This window comes from Petromyzon marinus, chromosome 35 (genome assembly GCF_048934315.1).
Source record: "Petromyzon marinus isolate PM22_M1 ecotype Great Lakes invasive population chromosome 35, UKy_Petmar_22M1.pri1.0, whole genome shotgun sequence".
Classification (NCBI taxonomy): Eukaryota; Metazoa; Chordata; class Hyperoartia; order Petromyzontiformes; family Petromyzontidae; genus Petromyzon; species Petromyzon marinus.
This window is the reverse complement of record NC_133701.1, coordinates 11,983,540-12,005,948: the sequence shown is the minus strand read 5'-3', so window position 1 is coordinate 12,005,948 and position 22,409 is coordinate 11,983,540. Positions and strand designations below refer to the sequence as shown.

Genomic DNA, 22,409 nt, shown 5'->3' with positions numbered 1-22,409 from the left:
GAAAGTGACGCTCCGCAGCAACCACGAATATTCTAACAAAAAAACAAATATGTGCCCAATCCTCATCATGGTAATAACAGCAGTAGAGGGCAGTGAATAAAAACGACATTGTTGTACTGTACTTGTGTGATCTACGGAAGAAATGCACCTTACAAATGTAAATTACTATTTATTGCTATATGCCACCCGCATCCATGCTCCCCGCCTTCATCAACCCACAGTGACCGTCGAGAGGAGATATGGTCATGAACGACCAAGGCCCGCATGACGTGGGCAGGCCCTCATCCAGCAGTGGATTGACTAGGGAGTTGGAACGTGTAATGTGAACGTTTATTTAAAATATATCGAAATGTACTGAATCCATGTAAGTCTCACTGCGTTCTGATATTATTATTATTCAGGGCACCGCAGTGAGATGTTAACTACCTCGCTTAGTATACAGGAGGTTGTGGGTTTGATCCCGACCTTGACATTTGTATGTTTGGAGTTTAAATGTTCTCCCCGTGGTGGCGTGGATTTTTCTCGGGGTCCTTTGGTTTTCCCCTACACATTTAGAATCAACGTACGTTGAGAATATTTGGCTGCTATAAATGTCCACACAATGGTAAGCCACTTCGTTGAGCTATCATTTGTAGCCAGGTCGCTGTGGAAAATGAGCTAAATAGCTCAGTGGGCCTTATCTAGTAAAATAAAAAATATATATTTAAGAGTAGTAGTATTCAGGAAGGTCCTGCATTGGCCAATTGCATTTTCAGGAGTGGGAACTTTTGGTGGGTCGAGGGTAACGACAGTACGATAATGACAAGGTTAGTTCGCTATTAAGGACAACATTACGATAATGACAGGTTGTTTGGGAACTGGTGGGAGGAGTGAGGGAATTGACAGGCGGCGCGCCTTGTGCCGGAATGAGCCGCAAAGTTTTTCCGAGCACAAGTTCTTGTAAAAAACGAAAATACGGCCGAACTAAAAACGGCAGCGGTAGAACGCAATAAGCTCTATTGTGGCTTTGCGATGATTGGTTTTGAGGAACGTGCAAGGAATTGGGGATTATTTCGAGATGTTGTGAGGGTTTATCGGGAGGGTTAAAGAAAAAAAGGTGAGTCAAGGATTGAGTAAGAGTGGTAAGAAATGTGAGGCTGGGATAATTATTTGGTGAGATTATGTGATTATTGGAGGGATGAGTGTAAGCACAGGCATTTTACAAAGCCCCCTCAATTCTGCCCTCATGCATCACGCTAACTGCTTCATCAGTCGCACCCACGTACGTTTTCACACACATCACAAGCTCTCACTTTCTGAGCACTGTACACCATTATTTACAGCCACCCGATTGCCTTACGATCAAAGGTCTGGCACCATGCACAAACATTCACAATACAACGTGAAAACAGCTGGCAAAAACTAATTTCTTTAGAACTGCTTTTTGTGTTTTGGTTTATTGTCCTTCCCCGCCCCTACCTCCGATTAGCACGGTTGGCACATCATTGTTTTAACGCTGTGTGCTCACACGAAATTGATTTTTCCAAGACGGAGGTACTCTGCAAACCTTCAAAGATTTGTTCATGAAGCCATCCAGATATATAAACACAGACACAACTTCAACCGAGAGGATGGGTACAAACTGATCAATCATTGGAAGGACGTTATTAACCAGGTAAAGTCTTAACTGACTGTGATGTTTCCATCCAACCTGCCTATGTCAGCTGTTACTTCGACTCTTTGTGTCTCTCTCTCTATGCCTCTCTCTTAGATCTCTCATGCTCACATGTCCGTTGCATTGCACTCTCATGCTTTTGGATAATGCTCACATGTCTTTTGGATTACACTCTCATACTCACATGCCCTTCGAATTACACCCGTTGGGTTGCACTCCCTCGTCGAGGAGGCCGCTTTCCTATCTTACAGTTACATGCTAATTTCTCACATTAACATCACTAGCCCCGGCCACTTTTTTTATAACCCTTGAGCTACACCCATTTCAAACCTTTTAAAACAGTCTACCTCAGCAGTAGACCATGCTTTCAGACCTGCTGATGGACGCTTGTGTTGCGCCCGAAACGTCGTGATTTATTTTATTTTCTACCTACGTGACTTTACCGAAAGAACCAAAGAGTATGGATTCCTGCAGTCACGAAAACTTCAAATCAAGATTGACTACATACGGTGTGAGAGAAAGGAGGCCGCTTTCCTATCTTACAGTTACATGCTAATTTCTCACATTAACATCACTAGCCCCGGCCACTTTTTTTATAACCCTTGAGCTACACCCATTTCAAACCTTTTAAAACAGTCTACCTCAGCAGTAGACCATGCTTTCAGACCTGCTGATGGACGCTTGTGTTGCGCCCGAAACGTCGTGATTTATTTTATTTTCTACCTACGTGACTTTACCGAAAGAACCAAAGAGTATGGATTCCTGCAGTCACGAAAACTTCAAATCAAGATTGACTACATACGGTGTGAGAGAAGGTGAACATGCGTACATACAAACACACCGCACATATATACCTTGTTCAGCCCTTATAGGATCTTTAAAGCCAGTGTTGTTTGCGAGCACCTATTGAGGCTGGCAAGGCACACTGGCTATCAACAAAGATTCGTTCATGAAGCCATCCAGACATATAGACACAGACACAATTTCAACCGAGAAGATGGGTACAAACTGAGCAATCATAGGAAGGACGTTATTAACCAGTTTAAGTCATAACTGGCTGTTATGTTTCCATCCTACCTTCCGATGTTAGCCGTTATTTTCGACTCTCTGATTTTACATTAACAGGTTCATACTAACACAGCCGCCGTTGCTTGTGTCCTCTATGACATGCTATAATCTCTCACAATACAATGGCCACCTCCGCACCCTCGTCATTGAGGTAGCTCTCCGCCCTTACATTGACATGCAAATTTCTCACTTTAACGTCACTAGCCCTGCCCACTTCGTTTATGACCCTTGGGCTACACCCATTTCAAACCTTTAAAACAGCCTGCCTCAGCAGTTTTCCTCCTCTTTTTTTCTCCTGATGACAACTGCTGGTGTTGAGATGGAAACGTCGTGATATTTTTATCGTTTTTTTATTCACTTTATTTTAATTTTTATCATTTTGTTTTCATGATTTTTTTCTATCTACGTGACTTTACCGAAAGGCCCAAAGAAAATGAATTCCTGCAGTCACGAAAGCTTTAAGTCAAGACTTAACTGCCTCTACGGGGAGGGTTTCCACACAACTATTAGATCTTTTAACAAACTTCGAGACAAGAAGGCTCATCTGATCGAGTCGCTCACATTTCTGAAGAGATGCCGCGACACTAAGGTAATACCGATCACCTTGACACTGACATCTGCTGCTGTCAATTCTCCCAATGCTAAACAGATCTTGTTCAGGGCTGGCCTAGCCCTGGTCTCAGAGAGAATAAGAATAAGATTTCTCCGTTTTGAACTAGACAATTTAGACAAGACTCTCCTGAAATCACACTTAACATTGATGGGAAATTTTTATACATCTGATTGGGAACATGTAGATAACATGACAGCTTCTTCAGCTGCCTCAATGTCAGATAAATGCAAAAATAACCTGATTTCCAAGTTCAACCTCCTTTCCAAGAAGAAGCCAGATCCACACATCCAAAAGTTAGACATTGACAAGATTGTTATCAATCAGAGCAACAGTCTAATTTCCGACAGCCTAAAATCGGCTCTAGCCAAAGGGGTGAATATTAGTTTCTGCAGTTACGAAAGCTTTAAGTATTGTTAGGAAATTTTGTGAATAATAACCGGGTAGGGTATTAAGAGAAAATAAAGTCACTTGTCGTTGACAATGTTACGGACAATGCCATGTCTCGTCCGTTTCCCTAATTACCTTGCCAATTATTTCCCGAGCATTGATTTTTCCACCAAAGTATTTTCTTCGGCTTATCGCAGGCGAATGAGCAGAGGTTAAACCATCGAATCTGCGTGAATGAGCTCAACAGCGAGCGCAGACGGGGCCAATCAAACAATAGAGAGATCCATTGTATTTGTGTCAGCAGGAAGGGCCCAATGAGTTGTTAAGTTCTATATCATCGGGGGCGACCTGCGACGCTACATATATTTACGGCACAGACCTTAGTTACACAAACGTGGTTACACAGGCAGCGTTACAAAACGGCAAGTATCGGTAGGTACTTCAGATGTTACAGAAATAAAAAAAACTGGTTGAAAACGCAAAAAGATTACGCAATAAGAGTGACTGTAGTCATCCAGCGAACCAGGCTAGGATTCAGTGGAAATGCCTAAAACGCAGAGCCAAACTAATCGCAAATTCTGTCCCACAGCATCGCAGATATAAAGGACAGTGTAGTAAAATAAGACAAACTAGCCATGATGAACGTAAATTTCAAGTAAGGGAACACAAGTTCCTCATGATGGCAAGAGATCGTGGACGTTTCTCCAAAATGCCTCTAATCTAAAAAAACAGCATGCCAATAGACAGAATGCAATGATAAATTCGAACCCAGGTGTGGCCTTCGAAGAGACACCACATCAATGAGGCAAAGGGATGAAGTGGAATTAATTGCACGTGTGTGTGTGTGCGTGAGAGTGTGTGCCTGTCCGGGAGCGGTGATGCAGCGGTTGGCACGTTGCACTATGAACATGGTGACCTGAGTTCATTTCTAGCTCACGGCCAACACCAGTGATGATTATCTGAACCAGTCCTGGGCCTTTCCTAGGTCGACTCGGCCTCAAATGAGTACCTGGTGAGGTGTGTTAACATCGCCACTGGGGAGATAAAGACAGCCGGGCCTGGTGCTGGCCACCCACTTGCTTGTGTGCTGTTCCAGCCTTTATAGGTGCTCACTAACAGCACTTGCCCCAACAGTCTGTTAAGGCTATAAGGGGGGGATATTTGTCGTTGTCTTGTGAGGGAGCGGTGAGGAGGCGGTTAACGCGGCGGTTGGCGTGCTTCACAATGAACCCAGCGACCGGAGTTCGATTCCTGGCAATAGTAGTGAATATCTGGACTGGACCTCCCCTCGGTTGACTTACCATAAAATGTGCGGTGTGTGTAAACATCAGCACGAGAGAGGCAAAGGCGGCCGGGCGTGACAATGGCCAGACCACTTCCTCGTGTGCCTTGCTGGCCGGAATAGATGCTCACTCGCAGCACTCATCCCAACAGTCTGCGGAGGGATCTTTGTCCTTTGCATGTGTACGCAGCCGAGCGTACGCGTGTGTGTGTGTTTGTAAGTAGTGTACAACCTCAAAACCTTTGGGCCTACGCGGACACGGATTTCGGCCAGATCGCCGGGTGATCCACCTCTCGCACGAAAAACCTCACCTGCGCAAAACACCGAGGACCCAGCCCAGGGTGTCCACATTCTCGCATGGCGGGGACGAGAGACAGCTCTTGTCAGCGACCATCGTGAGCCTGACCGGGCGAGTCTCCCGATAGACGAGTCCTATGATCGCGCACGTCGCCGCGGCGGGAGATGGGAATTGAGTCACGTGGCGGAGTGAGGTGGGGGGCTGGCGTGGCGGCAGGGGTTGGTGGGCGTCCGGCCACGCGCATTGCATCGAGACAAAAAAAAATCCATGGCCGTTCATCCAGGCGGCGGGGAAGTCATCCGTTAACTACAAATGCAAAGGTCATTGGCTCCGAATTCGCGCCCGCGTCAGTTGTGGCCGAGAGGCTTCGTTTTTAAACGATCATAACGAGGACCAAAAGCGGACCCACAGTCTTCAATCTTCTGGACGGAGGCCCCTCGATGCCACTGCACATCAAGGGTGGCACCATCTAAACAAAAAAAAACTGTAAACTAGACAATTTTTTTTATCATACCAGGTACGGTCCACTGAGCTATAAGCTCTTATTCAGAAGCGACCTGGCCACAAATGATAGCTTATTATTGCGTGGAAATTTATAGCAGCCAAAATCTCAAAATATATGCCGATTCTAAATGTGGAGGGAAAAACCAGAAGACCCAGAGAAAAATCCACGCAACCATGGGTAGATGCAAGCTCCAAATATACAGACGTCAGGGTCGGGATCGAACCCACGACCTCCTGTATACCAGATGAGGTCGTTCACATCTCACCACCGCGGCGCCCATATCTCTGCAGACTCGGCCCCAAACTCTCTTCGTGAAAAACCAAATCATACTATGCTGAATGTGTGATCAATCCATCTTCTGTGCTGTTCTCACTGTCCATCATGTAACGTACGCTAATAACAACAGTAGTAACGAGGAGGCTGTATGTTTTACATCAGTAGTTAATTAAGTGATATATCTAATGTGAACTATAACTGATTAACCATAAAACCCAATTTCGCACCTGCAAAAATTAAATGTTATGATACGATGTTTGTTAAATTATTAATATCATATATACAGTACTTATTAATACTATTTTATTAACACTCATTATTATTACCCAAAGATTTGAACAGCTGGAAGCTAAAATAATTTTGGAACAGGTGCACTGAATAATTTTGTCCACTAGAGAGGGTATGGGGCTGAAAAAATAAGCATCTATTCACGCATATAATGATCATAATAAATATACAGACCTTGTCAGAGAGCCCAATACACAACTCTAATTAAATATTGGTTAAAGCACTGCTGGATGATGTCCTCCCCATCTCCATCCGGGTCATGGAGTCTATTTGCCCATCCTTTAGCAGTCTGATCGGTGAAAGTTGGTGAAGGAAGCATAGACGTTAGAATATAGTACAGTAGAACAAAAGATGTTGCTGCACTGCCTTCTGATGACAATGCAGCCCCACAGCAGCCCTAGTTGTGAAGGGCCATTGCCCAAAATATAACAATGCAATACCCGATCCACAAATACGACGGAGACATCGCAGCGATATACTCCGCTGCTCCCGATGCGGTTATCTGGCTCGACCACCTGCATGCGAAATTGCAGTTGTTGCTCTGCATCGACATCGGCCATTTGAAATAAAGATTGCCCGAAATGTCACCTATTATTATTATTCTTTTTTACTTTTAAGGCAGAGTTATTGACAGATGTGAATAATCGTTTTGTTTTATTAGCAGTGCTCACCCATCCAACCACTATCCAGGCTCAACCCGTAGCTGAGTACCGAGACCTGACGCATTCCGCACGATTTCATCAGCAAAAGCTACATATATATACACACACACACATACCACGTGTAATTGAGCTTTTGGGGTTTGCCACCACACTCCATAAATACTCAAAACCCTGCACAGACTTCCAGAGTTGTGTAGATGGGATGTCATGTGACAACTGTAAACATACCAAACCATTTATTTCAACCGTTTTACTTAACTTGACTCAAAATTTTGTCTACTTCCTGTTGTCCAATCAATTCCAAATTTTGCACACGTACTCAGATCCGGTGACAATGCATGCCTGTATTGGCATCAATTAATCAATTAATTGGCTCTCTTAAAGCAATTAACATTTTGTATGGGCGGCTTATTAATTAAATATTTGTGTGTAGGTCAAAAACGCCGCGGTCCCTAAGCTCTGAAATCGCCTCGCCCGTTGTCCAATCGAGTTATTTACTTTTTAGTGCACTTTAAAATAAAACCGTTGTTTTAAAAAAAAAAACTTTTTTTAAGGAGTTTATTTTTGCTTCTGAATTGCTTATGCAGTTGTCAAAAGTGTCACACTTAACTCTCCTGAAGGTAACACATTCATACCGCACGCTTCACCTTTTCCACGTAAATATCTGCGATGAACAAATTCGTCATTATCTGAAAGAAACGTTGAAGCAGCAAACCCCCCATTGAGTGTTTTTAGACATTTCTAGAGGGTCACGCTTCAAGTTATGCAGAAGGAAATCATAAGTGCCTGGGAGAAGACCCATGGGTATATGAGTATAGCACTCAAATTCCACACAGATTGCCTCTTAGGAACCCAACTTTCTCTAATGACGCCCACAAAACACAACATTGGCACCCAACACAGTTGGAGGTCTCATGCACATCACTGCAAGCACTCGAATCCCAGTGTGCTCCACTAACACCCACGACAGCTGGTTTTCTGTATGCAATGCATGGAAATCGATTCCTCACCACAAACCGACTTTAAAAGCCCAACAAAATGACCTCGGTCGACAAAACTTATAATTATATTATTTCCCCTTTACCGTCTTTTGTACTCCACGGCTGGATGAAGGCCTCCCCGTCAATGAATCAAGGGGGTTATTAGACTATACTTCACCAAGCTGGTCAGTGTGGGTCGGTGAAAGGGGCCCAGGACGAGTTAATATATCACTCGCCACCGATGTTAGCCATGGCAGGGAATCAAACGGAGGTCGCCAGTATCATAGCACAGTGCACTAGCCACCCCGCCAGCGCTCCACCCCCTACCTTGATTACAATGCACACAATAGCCATGTGTGTGTGAATTGATGCTTTGTGGCATTCATGCCAGTAACTAGGGAAGAACAAACAATTCACTCCTCATGCAGTTATTTTTTTTTATGATTCATTCACGATTGGATTCAATAATCTATTCCTATTTGTCTCGTTACAAGGCCTCAGGGAGGTCGCCGGTTCCATCTCTGGGTGGGACAGTTGAAGCAATCGCCAACATTCTTAACATTCCCCCACCTCCGAACACCCAGCAATACAGAGGCGCCAGGTGCGATTGATAGCACCACGGCCAGCCACCTCTGTCTTCTCAGTGCCAGTACTCATTTAAAGCCGAGGCAACCAAGGTAATGCCCAGGAACTGTTCAGATGTTCACCACCGATGTTGGCCAAAGTCGGGAAATCGAACTCAGGTGGCTGGGGTCGTAGGGCGGTGCACTAATCACTGCGCTACAAAGTTGACACTTTCTATAGATTGACCATGAAAAGTGGTTCACTCAATCCCACCAAACCCACCTCACTCTGCCACCTGAAGGGCTGGTGCACTGCATCGTCACCCTCTGACTAGGCCACAAGACAACAAGCTGCCCTTTAGATCAATCAAATTAAAAAAACATATTCTCTGCCACTCATCACTGTTTACTTTTCAGTCTCTTAATGATGCATGTATTGTCCTGTGTTAATTTGCACATGCAAGAAGAATCGATATCAAATAAAACACACAGCTGTAATTATGGCAAAGATGGCCCACTCTCGTACATCAAACATCAAGGAAACACTTGATACGCTCCACTCCACGTGAGCATGAATACGTCGCTGGCAGACGGCCTCAAGCCATTTATTATTTCTCCTGGAGATACTTCCACCGTTGGCTCTTGTTTTATGCACAGTAAATGTTAATATGCATCTGAACAGGTTATCTTGACTACAAGGCACGTCGCCATAAATCTGGTACCAAATAGATAGCGATGTTAAGTTGTCTCTCCGGGAAAATCAAATCACTCACAATCATCGCCTTTCTACAGCTGTAAAAATGTATCTCCATTCTGGCAAAAAACGGGCAGAGAACCCGATTAATCACGGCAAGGGATCTTGCCGGAGTGATTGCAAAAGGTCCGTGTTGTATGCACGCGAACACAGGCACAAACATTTTTTTTCAGCAAACAATTAGAAGCTTTAAGAGACGTCTTTTGGACATGCCCAAAGGTCCCAACCAAAACTACGGCAACTAATTGAGTATTCCAGCAGGAGTGGGAGAAACGTACCGAATTCCCACTTGCAAGGCCGTTTTTATATATAAATGTGTGCGCCAGGTGCTGGTAGCTTATCTAGGCACGTGTAGAAAACCGTCAGACGTGCGGTACAATCAGAAAACACACTGAAAACCACATTGCGCAAGCGCGAAAACCTACAAAGTAGTAATTTGGATGTGTCGTTCCCAACCGTGCCACATCCAACCGACCGTAAGGGAAATTAAGCATTTCACAAGCACGGGGGCAGCTTAAACTGTGGCCAATTCCATAACCGTTTCCTTTTATCAGAGCATTAAACCTGAAAAGCCGTGGAAAAATTACACCTCATCTTTTTCCTCATTAGGTGTACGATGGAGAAGGGGAGAGAATAAATTCAAAAATTACTAACCTATTGAGAAGAAAGCCACTATTCCCAATTCTGACCACTGATGAAAGCCTCGTGGCGCTGTTGCAGCCTCAAGTAGTGGGGCTGAAGTTGTAAGGGGCTGCGTTTCCCAGTGTAGCAGAGTGGCTTTGATCAGTATGGGAAAGTTGTGCCCTCAAGCAAAACCACCACCGACAGGAAAATCTCCCCAGTTCCAAACGCTGGGCGTGCAATGGCATTGTGAACCGGGTTTTGGTGTAATCAGTAATGCAATAATACTATTTTATTTTACCAGGTAAGGCCCACTGAGCTATATAGCTCTTTTTCACAATAGGCCTGGCCACAAATGATAGCTCAACGAAGTGGCTTATCATGTGGAAATGGTGAGCAGCCAAATACTCCAAACGCATGTTTCTAAATGTGGAGGGAAAAACTGGACGACCTGGAGAAAAATCGACGCGACCAGCGAGAAAGAGACACGCAAACTCCAAATATACAAGCGTCGGAGTCGGGATGGAACCCACGACCTCCAGTAAACCAGGCGAGGTAGTTAACATCTCACCACCGTGGAGAGATGTTAACAGTCACTGGGAATTCACACAGTACAGAGGGTTTCGTTTCTAACATGCATGACACCGTCACTGGCATACAGCAACCCTGGAGGTATTACCTGCCACCGCAGAGATTATGTTAAATCGGGCTTGTCTATATCATCACCAGCCATAATCTATCCACTGCTAGATGAAGGCCTCCCCAAGCCGCCTTCATCTCCCACAGTTTTGTGATGTAACAATCGGTCTCGCAGCTGCGCATGAGCCAATTTCATCGCACCTACGTCACGAAGCGCGAATCGACAGACGGTACTTTGGTATGGTAGGTATTGCCCAAGGCCAAGTAGACAGTACTGCCGATAATGCACGGTGCAATAGAGCTGGCTATATGGTACCGTGGGGACAAACCCACACCACCCGAATTGTAATTGCTAGAGTACATGTGCTTAGCAGCCTCGATGACCGGTGAGTTTAAGAAGCACGTGCTGCGACAAGCTATAAACTACTATGCCAGAGTAAAAATCCTCATGAATCAGTGCAAATGCCCACGACTCAAATAACAAGCTAAAGCTCCAAATTGAGCATTCGTAATTGTAGAAAGAGAAACGTTGCTACCCAGCGTGACTGCCAGATTTGTCCTGTCGTCAGGATCTTGCTTCTGGTTGGTCGCTCAAAACGATGCGTGCCACAAAGGACACGGAATCAGAACACGAGCAAAATCACGCCTCTACCCATACGGCTCCAAATGCAAGCAAGTTCGGAGAAATCGTGGGTATGCATGATTTACGTAAAGCTTTCCAAGACGCATTTGTCTTTGGTCGTATTTAATTCGAAGTATGGAAAGCCGACGGGCTAGGTTTGCCGGATTTCAAGAGAGATATTGCAAACAAGCTCTGAACCTTTGTTGGAAAGCGTGAACACAACGAAAAGCCCCATCCCTACAACGAGGAGTGACGACCGTAATGCAATCCTGAATATTGGCAGGGCGTGGGGGGAGCAGGATATGTGAGGATTGTGATGGTGGGGGGAGGGCGTGGATGTGATGACCTTACCCGAGGTTGGGTGCACCCAGTGACACGGGGCTGTGGGGGCTGCGGGCTGGAGAGGCGCCGGTGGTCTTCAGAGAGAAGGGGAACAGGCAGAGGGACGAGGGGCGCTTCAGAACCCCCCGCTCCGGGGCAGGCGCTGCTGCTGCTGCCCCCTGTGGTGTTATTCTAGTGGCACACACGGAGGAGGAGAGCGGGCTCGCACACAGCGGCAGCGCCGCGTGCGTGCACGTGCCGTCCTGCGCTCCCCCCAGCCCCTCACCCCCGATCAAAGGACATCTCTCGACGTGAGGATGGGTTGGGGGGGGGCACTGGCACATTGCACCTGGCCGCTTGGTGTCACGCACGTGCCGCGGATTCATTGCTGCACCGTTTCCATCGCTGCATGAGGGCCAGCTGCTGGTTAGCGTGCTTGCTGTTGTTGATCAAAATCAAAGTGAACGCAGAGTGAGTTGCTCGATGTCTGCGCTCTGCTGCCCCAAAGACGTTGGTGGAATCGAGTGAAGAGTGCTCTCTGCTGTGCGGTGGACGTTAAAGCATGCTTATCCGAGTCTCCTTGCAAAAGACACAAACGATCTTAATGGGCCCTCGCTTAGTTAAATAAAGGCGAATTACGAGATGTTCTGGCTTATACTTAATGCAGATAAATGGCAATGAGAAGTTTGTCAAAGGGCAACTAGAAAGATTTACTACGCAGCAACGTGCACCAATAGCTCCCTGCAAGTTTGGCTGCCGGAGAAGAGACGGAGGGATGCTAAAGTTAATTTGCAGCCTATAAATGTTTTTACTTGTCAATAAAGGAGCATCCGTACAGAGAGTACAGTTTAAATTCAACTTCTTATTATCATTTACAGCGATCAAAATAGAGCTGGATATAGCCAGCAATCTCCAGCTGCTGAACGCAAAATAATTTGCTATTTTGAAGCAGCAATGTCAGGAATTGGCCAGGACAACGATGTTGTTGAGCTGACGTGGGATTTTATCAGTGACCGGGTTAAACCCACGAACTCTCATTCCGATCTTTAACGTCCACACAACAGACAAAGCCTGAATTTACCGTCTCAGTTTAGAATTTACAAGCGTAAGTTACCCTACGTCATTTTCCCTTTTTTTAAATCCACTGCTGGATGAGAGCCTCCCTGCACAATGTTGGTAACGGGGGTCATTTGACTAAACTTCAAGATGCTGGTCAGTGCAGGTTGGTATATGTGTTTATTTATATACTACCCGCAGTTTGGCTTGAAGAGACTGTCCGAGCAAGCCTTGTTAGTGAGTGCCTGTCATTGGCAACCCAGCAGATAAAGGGCCCCCCCCCCGATAGTGTGGCCAGCAAAATGCCCAGCCACATTTGTCTCTACCGTGCCGATGAGCGTAAAATAAACCAGGCACTCATCTGAGAGGAGATACAACCCAGGTTGCGATAATTATTTCCACTGGTGTTGTACACATTTGGCCCGGCAAACAATCCTGAGTCACGAGGATTGACAGCGAAGTGTGCTAACACCTACGCCACCACTGAACACATATACGACACATACAAATAACATATTCACCCATATAAAATGACAGTATATATACACAATAAAGACACGAACACATACATAAATACATAAACACACATATATAAGGACCAGGATCACCCCTTCACCAATACACACAGTGACCAGCTTGGTGAAGTATGGTCAAACAACCCAGATGACCGAGACGGCATGGGGACACCCTCATTGAACAGCGGTTTGACACATTGATGTTAAAGTACTTCGGGCCAGATTCTCACACTGATGAGAACGTTGAAACGATTCCCCCCCAACCCCCCCCCCCCGGCCTCCCTGCTTAATTCCTCAATGCCGGTCGCACGTGGAAACTTTTCACAAAACATGTCAGACAGAGACATTTGCGACCACATGAATTGAGCCCATAGTGCATACACATGTAATAACACACACAGATACAAAGGTCCCCTGTCTAGCCTTAGGAGACTATTGGGGCAAGTGCTGTTAGTGACCACCTATGAAGGCCGGCACAGCACACAAGGGGATGGGTGACCAGCACCACACCCGGCCCCCTTCGTTTCCCTAGTAGTGATGTTTATACACCACACCAGGTACTCATTTGAGGCTGAGTCGAACTAGGGGAGTCCCATGACCGGTTCAGATAATCGTCAATAGTGTTGGCCGTGAGCGGGAATCGAACTCGAGTCACTGGGTTCGTAGCGCAGAGCGCGGACTCTACCGCTCCCACAAACACACACAATACAACGTGCAGAGTAACAATACGTTTAAATTATAAATAAATTACATTTTGGCCAACACATCTTCCTCTTAAACGTTAAACAAAGACTGGGTGTATACAGCACATATCCTCAGTTGCTTTCGCGTCTCTTTACAAAACACAATCCACTCGTTTTGTCCGCCCGTTTGCACCGATCGCTCTAATTGTTATAGTTACTGCTCTCGCTGCCACGCAGAGTAACCGCAGCCCACGACGCGCGGAGAGAACGGCAGCGGGCCTCCGCTGGAGAAGCTCCGCGCGTTGCTACGCACTTGATCGTGAGCGCCGCGGCGGGGCCTTCCTTGTCACGTCTCCTCTTCATCGCGAGCGGTGGGCCCTCTGTGACGGCGGCCGCGGTTGGAGAGTGGCACGCGCGCGCGCGCGTGGCCCAGATTCCCCAACCACCGAGCGAGCGACTGGCATAAGCCTCGGGGCTCCCTTCCCCCCGCCCTCCCCGTGACCCCCCGCCCGCCCGCCCCCACCAGCTGACGAGGAGTGCACGCACTGTCAAACCGAGTGGCGGATGGCCGTAAACAGCTGATCGGTTGTGAAAGATGTGTACGGGTAGGAAAGTTGTGGAAGGGGGAAAGTGGTGGTGCAGCTGGTTGCTAGGGGGGGCTGAAGGAGATGAATGGTGGGAGGGAGGTGTAGAGGCTCACTCCGTAGGAAGATGCTGATGCAGGGGTCATTTTAAGGGAGGTGTTTTAAGGTAGTTTTGTTGTCAATATATGGCCGTAAGACCACATGACAACGTAGTGTTTTATAAAGGCTCCATTAGATAATAGAATATCAGCCTATTGACTGAAAATACCATTACATACCAGTCAGTTCAATGTCTAAAAATCCCATTAGAAAGTGAATTAGTCTATTGTCTAAATCTCATTAGAGACAAGTCTGTCAGTTTATTATTTTCTCAAGACCCAATCAATGACCAGTCTATCAGTCTATTGCTGAAAAGCTCCATCAAACACTTGTTTGTCAGCCTATTCTCTAAAGACCCCACCAGAGACTCATCTGTTAGTCTATTGTCTAAAGACTTCCAGCGATAACATCCTGATGGGACAAGTGAGAGAAAAAAAAACACTCACGCTGGGCAATACAATTGAACTCGATTCATTTTACGACCACCGGTAAATATATATGTACGAGGCAACGCGACTTGCACAGTGTAAAATACACGAGAAAAAGGCAATCGGCAACGGAAGTAATTGTGCACACGTGGAGACCACCCTGCGGTAAGGATGTGATGCCACGCATTGTCAGGGTTGAATTAGGCCGCACGGTAGTTTCGGGGAAATTAGTTTTCTCTCGCCATTAATTAAGATCAATGACCGTGGAAATAGCAGCAGCAGCAGCGGCGGGAGGAGCTGCAGCACAGGAATAGTGACGAGCGAGCACACGGACAATGGTGCGGACATTACAGCCAGTTTATTCTCATCACTAATGTCATGCTCACCGTGTCTTTAGACTGAACCCAGCCAAGGAGAGGCAAGTGAAGAGCGAGTGGCGTCACTCCTGACATGGTAAAGATATTCCAAATTGATACCAGCGTTCCATTCGGTTTAAGTCACATCATCACAATCATCATCAACCGTGGTCAATCCACCGCTGGATGAAGGCGTCCCCAAGCCGCCGGCATCTGTCGCGACCCAGAGATTAAATGTTTCACAAGTAAGCCAAAAATCCTTCACATTCTATTTTTAATGGTGGATAATATATCGGTGATATCTGCTGACGTTTGATTTAAAAAGATATTCAATTGAGAAAAAGTGTCGTCATTCTTTGTGATATTACAAATTCACAAAACATGTGTCAGTTACTTTGTTACAACACATTTGGATATTAAATAACATTTTCCATAATAGAGGTTTTGAGTTACATCGCGTAAATATAAATGTGTCGTTAAACCCACCACCACACGACACAGCCAATTAGTAAGGGTTTCCACGTAAACAAAACGTGCCAATTCGTTACTAGTTCAGCACACCGGTGTGTTGGAGAGTAAAACATTGTAAATGTTGTAGTGTGTTTACTCTACAACACACCGGTGTACTGAACTAGTAACTAATTGGCATATTTTGTTTACGTGGCAAACCTTACTAATTGTCTGTGTCGGGTGGTGGCGGGTTTAACGACACATTTATATTTACGTGATCTCACCCAAAAACTTATACTATGGATAATGTTGGTCGCGAGAGCCTACGTGTTAAACAAAATGTAATTTTAAGTGGTGAATTCTTAATAACATTCGCTGGACATGGCGTTGAATGGCTGTAAACCTTTATATATTTGGAGTTTGCATGTGGTCGCGTGGATTGTTCTCTGGGTCCTCCGGCTTTTCCGTCCACATTTAGAAACATGCATATAGCGTATTTGTCAGCTTTATATTTCCACGTGAGAAGCCACTTCATTGAGCTATCATTTGTGGCTATTCCGCTTCTGATATAGCTCAGTGGGCCTTACCTGTTAAATAAAAAAATTGTTTCGTTTTATTCAGTTTAATAGGTGGGGGTGCGGGAGATGCCCGGTAGAGAGCCGATTGTTGTCATTTGCCGCGTATTCACGTGCGTGTGCTCATGGTCCATTCGCTTTCAGGCTGCAGAAGGAAAATTTCACAAATATAGGCTGGTGTGTCCTTACATTGTTGCCGAGGGTGCTTGCTAAAGCAGCTGTTGTGAACACACTCCATGCGGAACGTGCGTCTATATTTGTCCCTTTGTATTGCTGCGTCCAACGACGTTTCACGGAGATGCCCGGCTCACTTTTGTGCAAAAACAATTGTTGCATCAATCACCTTGCCACTGTTAAATAATACTATGGATCGTAACTACTTACTCACACAGGGCAGCGTCACTGAATTTCAAGCACCTTTCTGGAGGTTACCGGTTGACCATTTGCTTCGTGATTTTTAGAAAAAATCCAAAAGGTGCTCACGCCACTGCTCTAGACGGTGCTCCGAAATGGCATTTTGGCCTACTCTTTCACAATCGCCAGAAGTTATTGGTGGTAGAGGTGGGAGTACCCAGACTTTCCTCCACCACCTCTCGATTGTAAACACGTTTCTTGAGAGCCGTTTTTTTGCGCTTAGTTTGTTGTTCTTCCCCCGCACCTCCGATTTGCACGGTTGGTTACGTACGGTGCTAAAGAAGTTCAACATACAGAGAAAGCAAAAACAAAGATCCCCCAAAAAGCCTTAAAAGACTGTTGGGGTAAGTTATGTTAGCGAGCACCTATGATGACAGGCACGACACACACACGAGGGTGGGTAGCCATCACCATGCCCGAACGCCTTTGTCTCACGAGTGGTGATCTTTACACACCGCACTCTCGGGTCGCCGGGTTCATAGCGCAGCGCGCGCTAACCGCTACAGTGCCGCTCCCCAGCATACATAGATACACACACCACAAGCGACCTACCGATCAACTGAGGTGTACCCACTTATACTGCTGGGTGGACAGAGGCGATTCAAGAAACCCGCCCCACCGTTTCAACTTTCGCGCAGGGAAATGGACCGAGACGGCGACCTGTGGATCGCAAGTCCGGTGTGCTCGCCATCACACCGTATGTATGAGGTCTGAAACCAGATTGGCCAGATACACAAAGATAACGTGAGCACAATCTATTGGGACATCATAAGCGAAAGTCATGCAGAGACTGCCCCCCCCCACGGGAAGATTGGGAAATCTCCAACACTGGCTCAGCGACTCAAACAGCGACTCAAACAACGACAGAGAGTAGAATGAGAATAACATAATACATTGATAATATAAAATAACACAATAATATTCTCACGACGTTTTGGCCACAACACAAGCGGCCTTCATCAGGTGAAGGGACAAGACTGTCTGGTAGGACAGCGCTGTCCTACCAGACAGTCTCGTCCCTTCACCTGATGAAGGCCGCTTGTGTTGTGGCCGAAACGTCGTGAGAATATTATTGTGTTATTTTATTTTATCAATTTATTATTTTATTCTCATCCTACGTGACTTTACCGAAAGAACCAAAGAAGATGAATCATTGCAGTCACGAAAGCTTTAAATCGAAATTTAACGACAGAGAGCACCATCACAAACACGTCTTGAGCTGGAATGGCTTCGAATGCAACCTGGGCAAGCGATGTTCTGCTGCCAGTAAAGTGGCTTTATCTTGTAAAAAAATTGGATAAAGGCCTGTAAATTATTCGTTACTATCACTTCCCTAATGGCCACAGTCAACTGGTATCTCGAGTGCGTTAGCACGGGTACTAACCGTGCCCCGTCGCCTAACCAACCAAATGCTACGGTTTGTGAAGACAACATTTGAATTTTGCTACTGTTGGGTATCCCAATGCGTGAATCAGAATAATCAGAATCTTCATTCATCCTGGATAAATTCGAGAATGCACCGAGAAGGGGAGCGGTGGGACAGTGGCTCACGCACCTCATTATGAACCCAGCAACCTGAGTTCGATTCCCTGCCACTGCTATCATCAGTGGCGACCGGACCAGTTCTTTGCACTATACTGGCCCTTCACTAGCCCGCACGCACCCAGTGTGATGAAGCATAGCCAAACAATGCAAAGGATCAACACTGTGCGTGGAGGCCTTCATTCAGCAGTGGACTGACAAAGGACCAAAAAAATATTATACATTGTAAGCAACAAGACAGTATTATTTTCTCATGTTGGTATTATTATTACAATCGCTACATCAATTTCTTTACAGTCAACAATCCAACAGATTAAGATAGCTCCAAACAGACGAAGGACTAGAGACGTAAACAGGGAAGGGCAGCTATTGAGCAAAAGTGTCTCTCAAGCAATGGTTCATCAAGATTAAAAACAATAACAAGCATTAAACAGAAAGAAAAAACACTGAAATACACACCAAGTTGGAAGGTGTTTATAGCCCTCGGGCGCAAATTGGGTTTCACTCGTAATTACCGGGAAACCCTGCCAAATTCTCTTCCCCAGCTATTCAATGGTTCTCACAGCAGGTGGAACAAGAGAAAAACAAACCAAAACAACAGCAACTCAAGTAAAATTAACAAGTGGTGCGATGACACACGTTGTTGGAGACGGTGCACCGTTATTCGAACAACGCCGCCAACCGCATTGCGCAAACGACGAAGCCGCTTACACGCTGGCCGGGCAACAAACGCGCAACGCTAAAGACATTAAAGAGCGCAGCAGTGGGATTTCCCATTCGACTGGGAAGCGTTGAGCTACAGCGACACCTTGACTTTCGTCCACTGGACTTTTGCCAAGTGGACGAAAGTCCAGCGAGGAGATGGATCAAATCAAATCCTCTCAATCCATCGCAGGATTGTCGAAGATGGCGGAGGCGTGGGGAAGCCTTCATCCAGCAGTGGATTGACGATGGCTGATGAGGAGTCGTGGTGGCAATATGTTAACTACCTTGCCTGGTTTGCAGGAAGTGGTGGATTTTGGAGTTTGCGTGTTCTCCCCGTGGACGTGGGGGTTTTTCCTCTTCACATTTAGAAACTTGCATTTCGTTTATTTGGCTGCGATAAATTTCCACATCATAAGCCACTTCCCTGAGCTATCCTTTTCAGCCAGGTGACTTCTGAAAAAGACTTACGGTATATAGTTCAGTGGGTCTTACCTGGTAAAATGACGGTATATAGTTCAGTGGGTCTTACCTGGTAAAATTCAAAGTTTAAAATAAATCGTTTGATGATTATGATGATGGTAGATCATTCCCTTGTACAGCAGTGTTTGTTATCAAGGTGGAAGTCTTTTTTTGTATTTTGGTCTGTGCACAAAAATCACAGGCAATGAACACTTTGGCAAAAGCTGATTCGCGAGGGGTGGTGGAAAGGAGGGAGCGGCAGCGAGAGGATTGATTGCGGGGTGGGTAAGGGAGCCAGAGGTGGGCGAGTGGCTCTTCACTCGACGGGAGAGAAGAGGCCGCTGCTGCTTCTGATGCTCGTGGAAAGGAGGGGGGGGGGGGTTATAGACGACGGCGCGACTGTAATGGAGAGAAGGAAAGTTGATGCCCCCATCCAACAACAACAACCGCTCCGGCTCCACGGGGATCGCGACCGTGGTCCCGATCGGGAACAGAGCGATCACCGTCACGGCCGCAGTGGCACAGGCAACAGAGTTGTCCCTCTCCCCTGCCCCCGCTTGTCTCCTGTCAGCGTTTTAAACACCGCGCCACCGCCAACAACCCAATGTTCTACCCCTTGGGACGCCACCCCCCCGCGCGTGTGTAACAGCGGCAAACACAACCCCCCCCCCCCCCGCAAAACTACCAACGGTGTGGGTATAGAAAGCAATTACAAATAATGAACGCTTACAGGTGCAGGATATTAATTGCAGTGCTGCAATTGATATCTCATGGTATTAATGGCAGGAGGGAGTCAATGAGAGGGAGTGCTAGCGAGCCCTGCTAGAGGGTATTTGGCCTACTCTTTCATGCTGGCCAGGCGCCTTAGAAGAGGTGGGAGTACCCACACTTTAACCCACCATACCGCCAATCGACTAACTGCGATGCACCTACTTATACTGCTGGGTGGACAAACCTAAGGGGCTTTAATAAACTTGCACCATCTACCGAGCTTGGAGGTCGAATCGTATCAGTGACACCTGGACTGCCAAACTTGTTAACCATTACACCATGGCAGTGTCTTACTATTTTTCATTTGTGTAAAAAAAAAGGTTTCTCTGTTTGTTTGCTTGCTTTGAAACTGCCGTCCTCTCTGAAGGTCGCGAGATCGTCATGGTAATGCTACCACCGTCTTGCACAGTCAGTCGACAACCCAACATCGAGGTCTGCTTTTATACATGGATGACCACCTGTGGCTTCAGATCTTCCCAATCAAGAACGATCCTCTACAGTCAATGAAAATACAAGTAGGGGAGACCGATATTTTACTGGTCGGCATACCGTATGTAGCGTAGCTTGGCAGTGGGCACACTTTCCCCAGTAAGCATTCGATCATTTGTTTCATGTCATTGCCTGGTAAATTCGATATGCATTTACCAATTACAGAAACCTGACATCTTGCACAGATGACGCTCGCTTCAACCACCAGAGTATCCGATGTGTGCCAGGGCCCAGGTCCAAAACTAAAAACAGGCAGCACCCCAAGACAGCAGCATACATATATGTGCAAGATTTTATAGTTCTCCTCTTTCATGTATGGGTGTTCTGCTCATACTTTGATATCCTCCAACATACAAAACCAAAAATACTCGAGGCAATGTTCCAATCTCCAAAACAATCACAAAAAAACACTCTCAAAGACTCAATATGTCCAAGATAAAGATGTTTTTAAACAATGTCTATGCTACTCTCAAGAGTTTAACATGATAAAATAATCTTCAGAGAATCGCTGTCAATCCACTGCTGGATGGAGGCCTGCCCAGGCCGTGTTGGCCACAGGGGTTGATTGACCATACTTCAACTATGCTGGTCAGCGTATCCCAGGACTGATTCAAATATAACTCACGACTGCTCTTAGCTGTGGCTTGGAATAAAACTAAAGCAACTGAATTCAGAGCAAAGTGAACCAACAACTCCCCCACAGCCTTAAAGACAATACATCTCATTTAGCATACACACCTGGTTAACTAAACTACATCAATTGACTCAAAGCTAGCACACCTTGCTAATGCTTGCACCTTGGGGCCCTTAATGAGCCAAGTCTAATTAAAAAAAAGGTTTGCGAGCCCACGGAGGCCAGGTCTTTCTGTCGCCAGCTCGCCTAAAAAAACCCTTAGTCTTAGAATGTGGCCCTATCTGGTTACTCGTGTCGGTGTTGCAGATAGCTCACCGTGTGCGGTTTGTTTTCGCGGTGCCGAGCTTGGCATGGGGGCGACTGGTCAGCCAGCCACCGTATGTCTGGCAGCAGCTGCCGGGATTAAGTCTGTGTACGCACTCCTGCGCTTGTGACGAACGAGCCGAAGTGATGAGCCGAATGTGCGCGAATATTCCCATGCATTCCCACACTCCCTTTGCAATGAGCATTAGCTATGATTAGCATATATAAAATATAACAACATGCTCCTTACGATGGCTGGTGACTCAGGGGGTTCTCATAGTCATAATAATATAATTATTTACAGGTGTTGTTCAATCCACTGCTGTATAAAGGCCTCCCCATGTCGTGTAAGTCGTCACGGCTGTTAGATCCAAATCATAGAGTGGAACTCTTCATTTCCATATTGATATAAGGGGGCGCTGTTTGCAGATGGTATCTGTGAGAAAACCTGCAGACGATGAGGAATTTGCTGCCACCTTTCCGGTAACTCGTTATCAACAATACACAAACAAAAACCCCGAGGAATTATGTAAAGCCACTAGTTACTGAAGAAGTGCATTGTGGCCATCTTGTCTTAAGTCACTATCAATAAATGCAGTGATATGTGACAAACCAACAGGCAACAGTGAGACAAATAGGGAACTGTTGACCGGCTTCGTTCTGGCTAGGACTCTCGAGTGCAATAGTCACCAATGCTCAATGCTGCCATGTCTGTATGTACAGCGAGGGAAAAAAGTATTTGATCACCTGCTGATTTTGTACGTTTGCCCACTGACGAAGAAATGATCAGCCTATAATTTTAATGGTAGGTTT

At 46.0% G+C, this 22,409-nt stretch overlaps 1 protein-coding gene across 13 annotated transcripts in view; it reads right to left on the bottom strand.

Annotated features, from left to right (window-relative positions):
* The window catches only part of LOC116948956 (microtubule-associated serine/threonine-protein kinase 3), a 301,721-nt gene that overhangs the window by 120,997 nt on the left and 158,315 nt on the right, over positions 1-22,409 (bottom strand). For 8 of the 13 annotated variants that reach the window (XM_076071928.1, XM_076071930.1, XM_076071926.1 and 5 more), the window contains one exon: positions 11,564-11,725. The exons of 4 other annotated variants lie outside the window; for them this stretch is intronic. In XM_076071928.1, coding sequence (XP_075928043.1) covers positions 11,564-11,725 — 162 coding nt within the window. Of the gene's footprint in view, positions 1-11,563; positions 11,726-14,100; positions 14,271-22,409 lie in introns of those variants that run through there. One more of the 13 variants, XM_032966276.2, reaches the window with a different exon arrangement.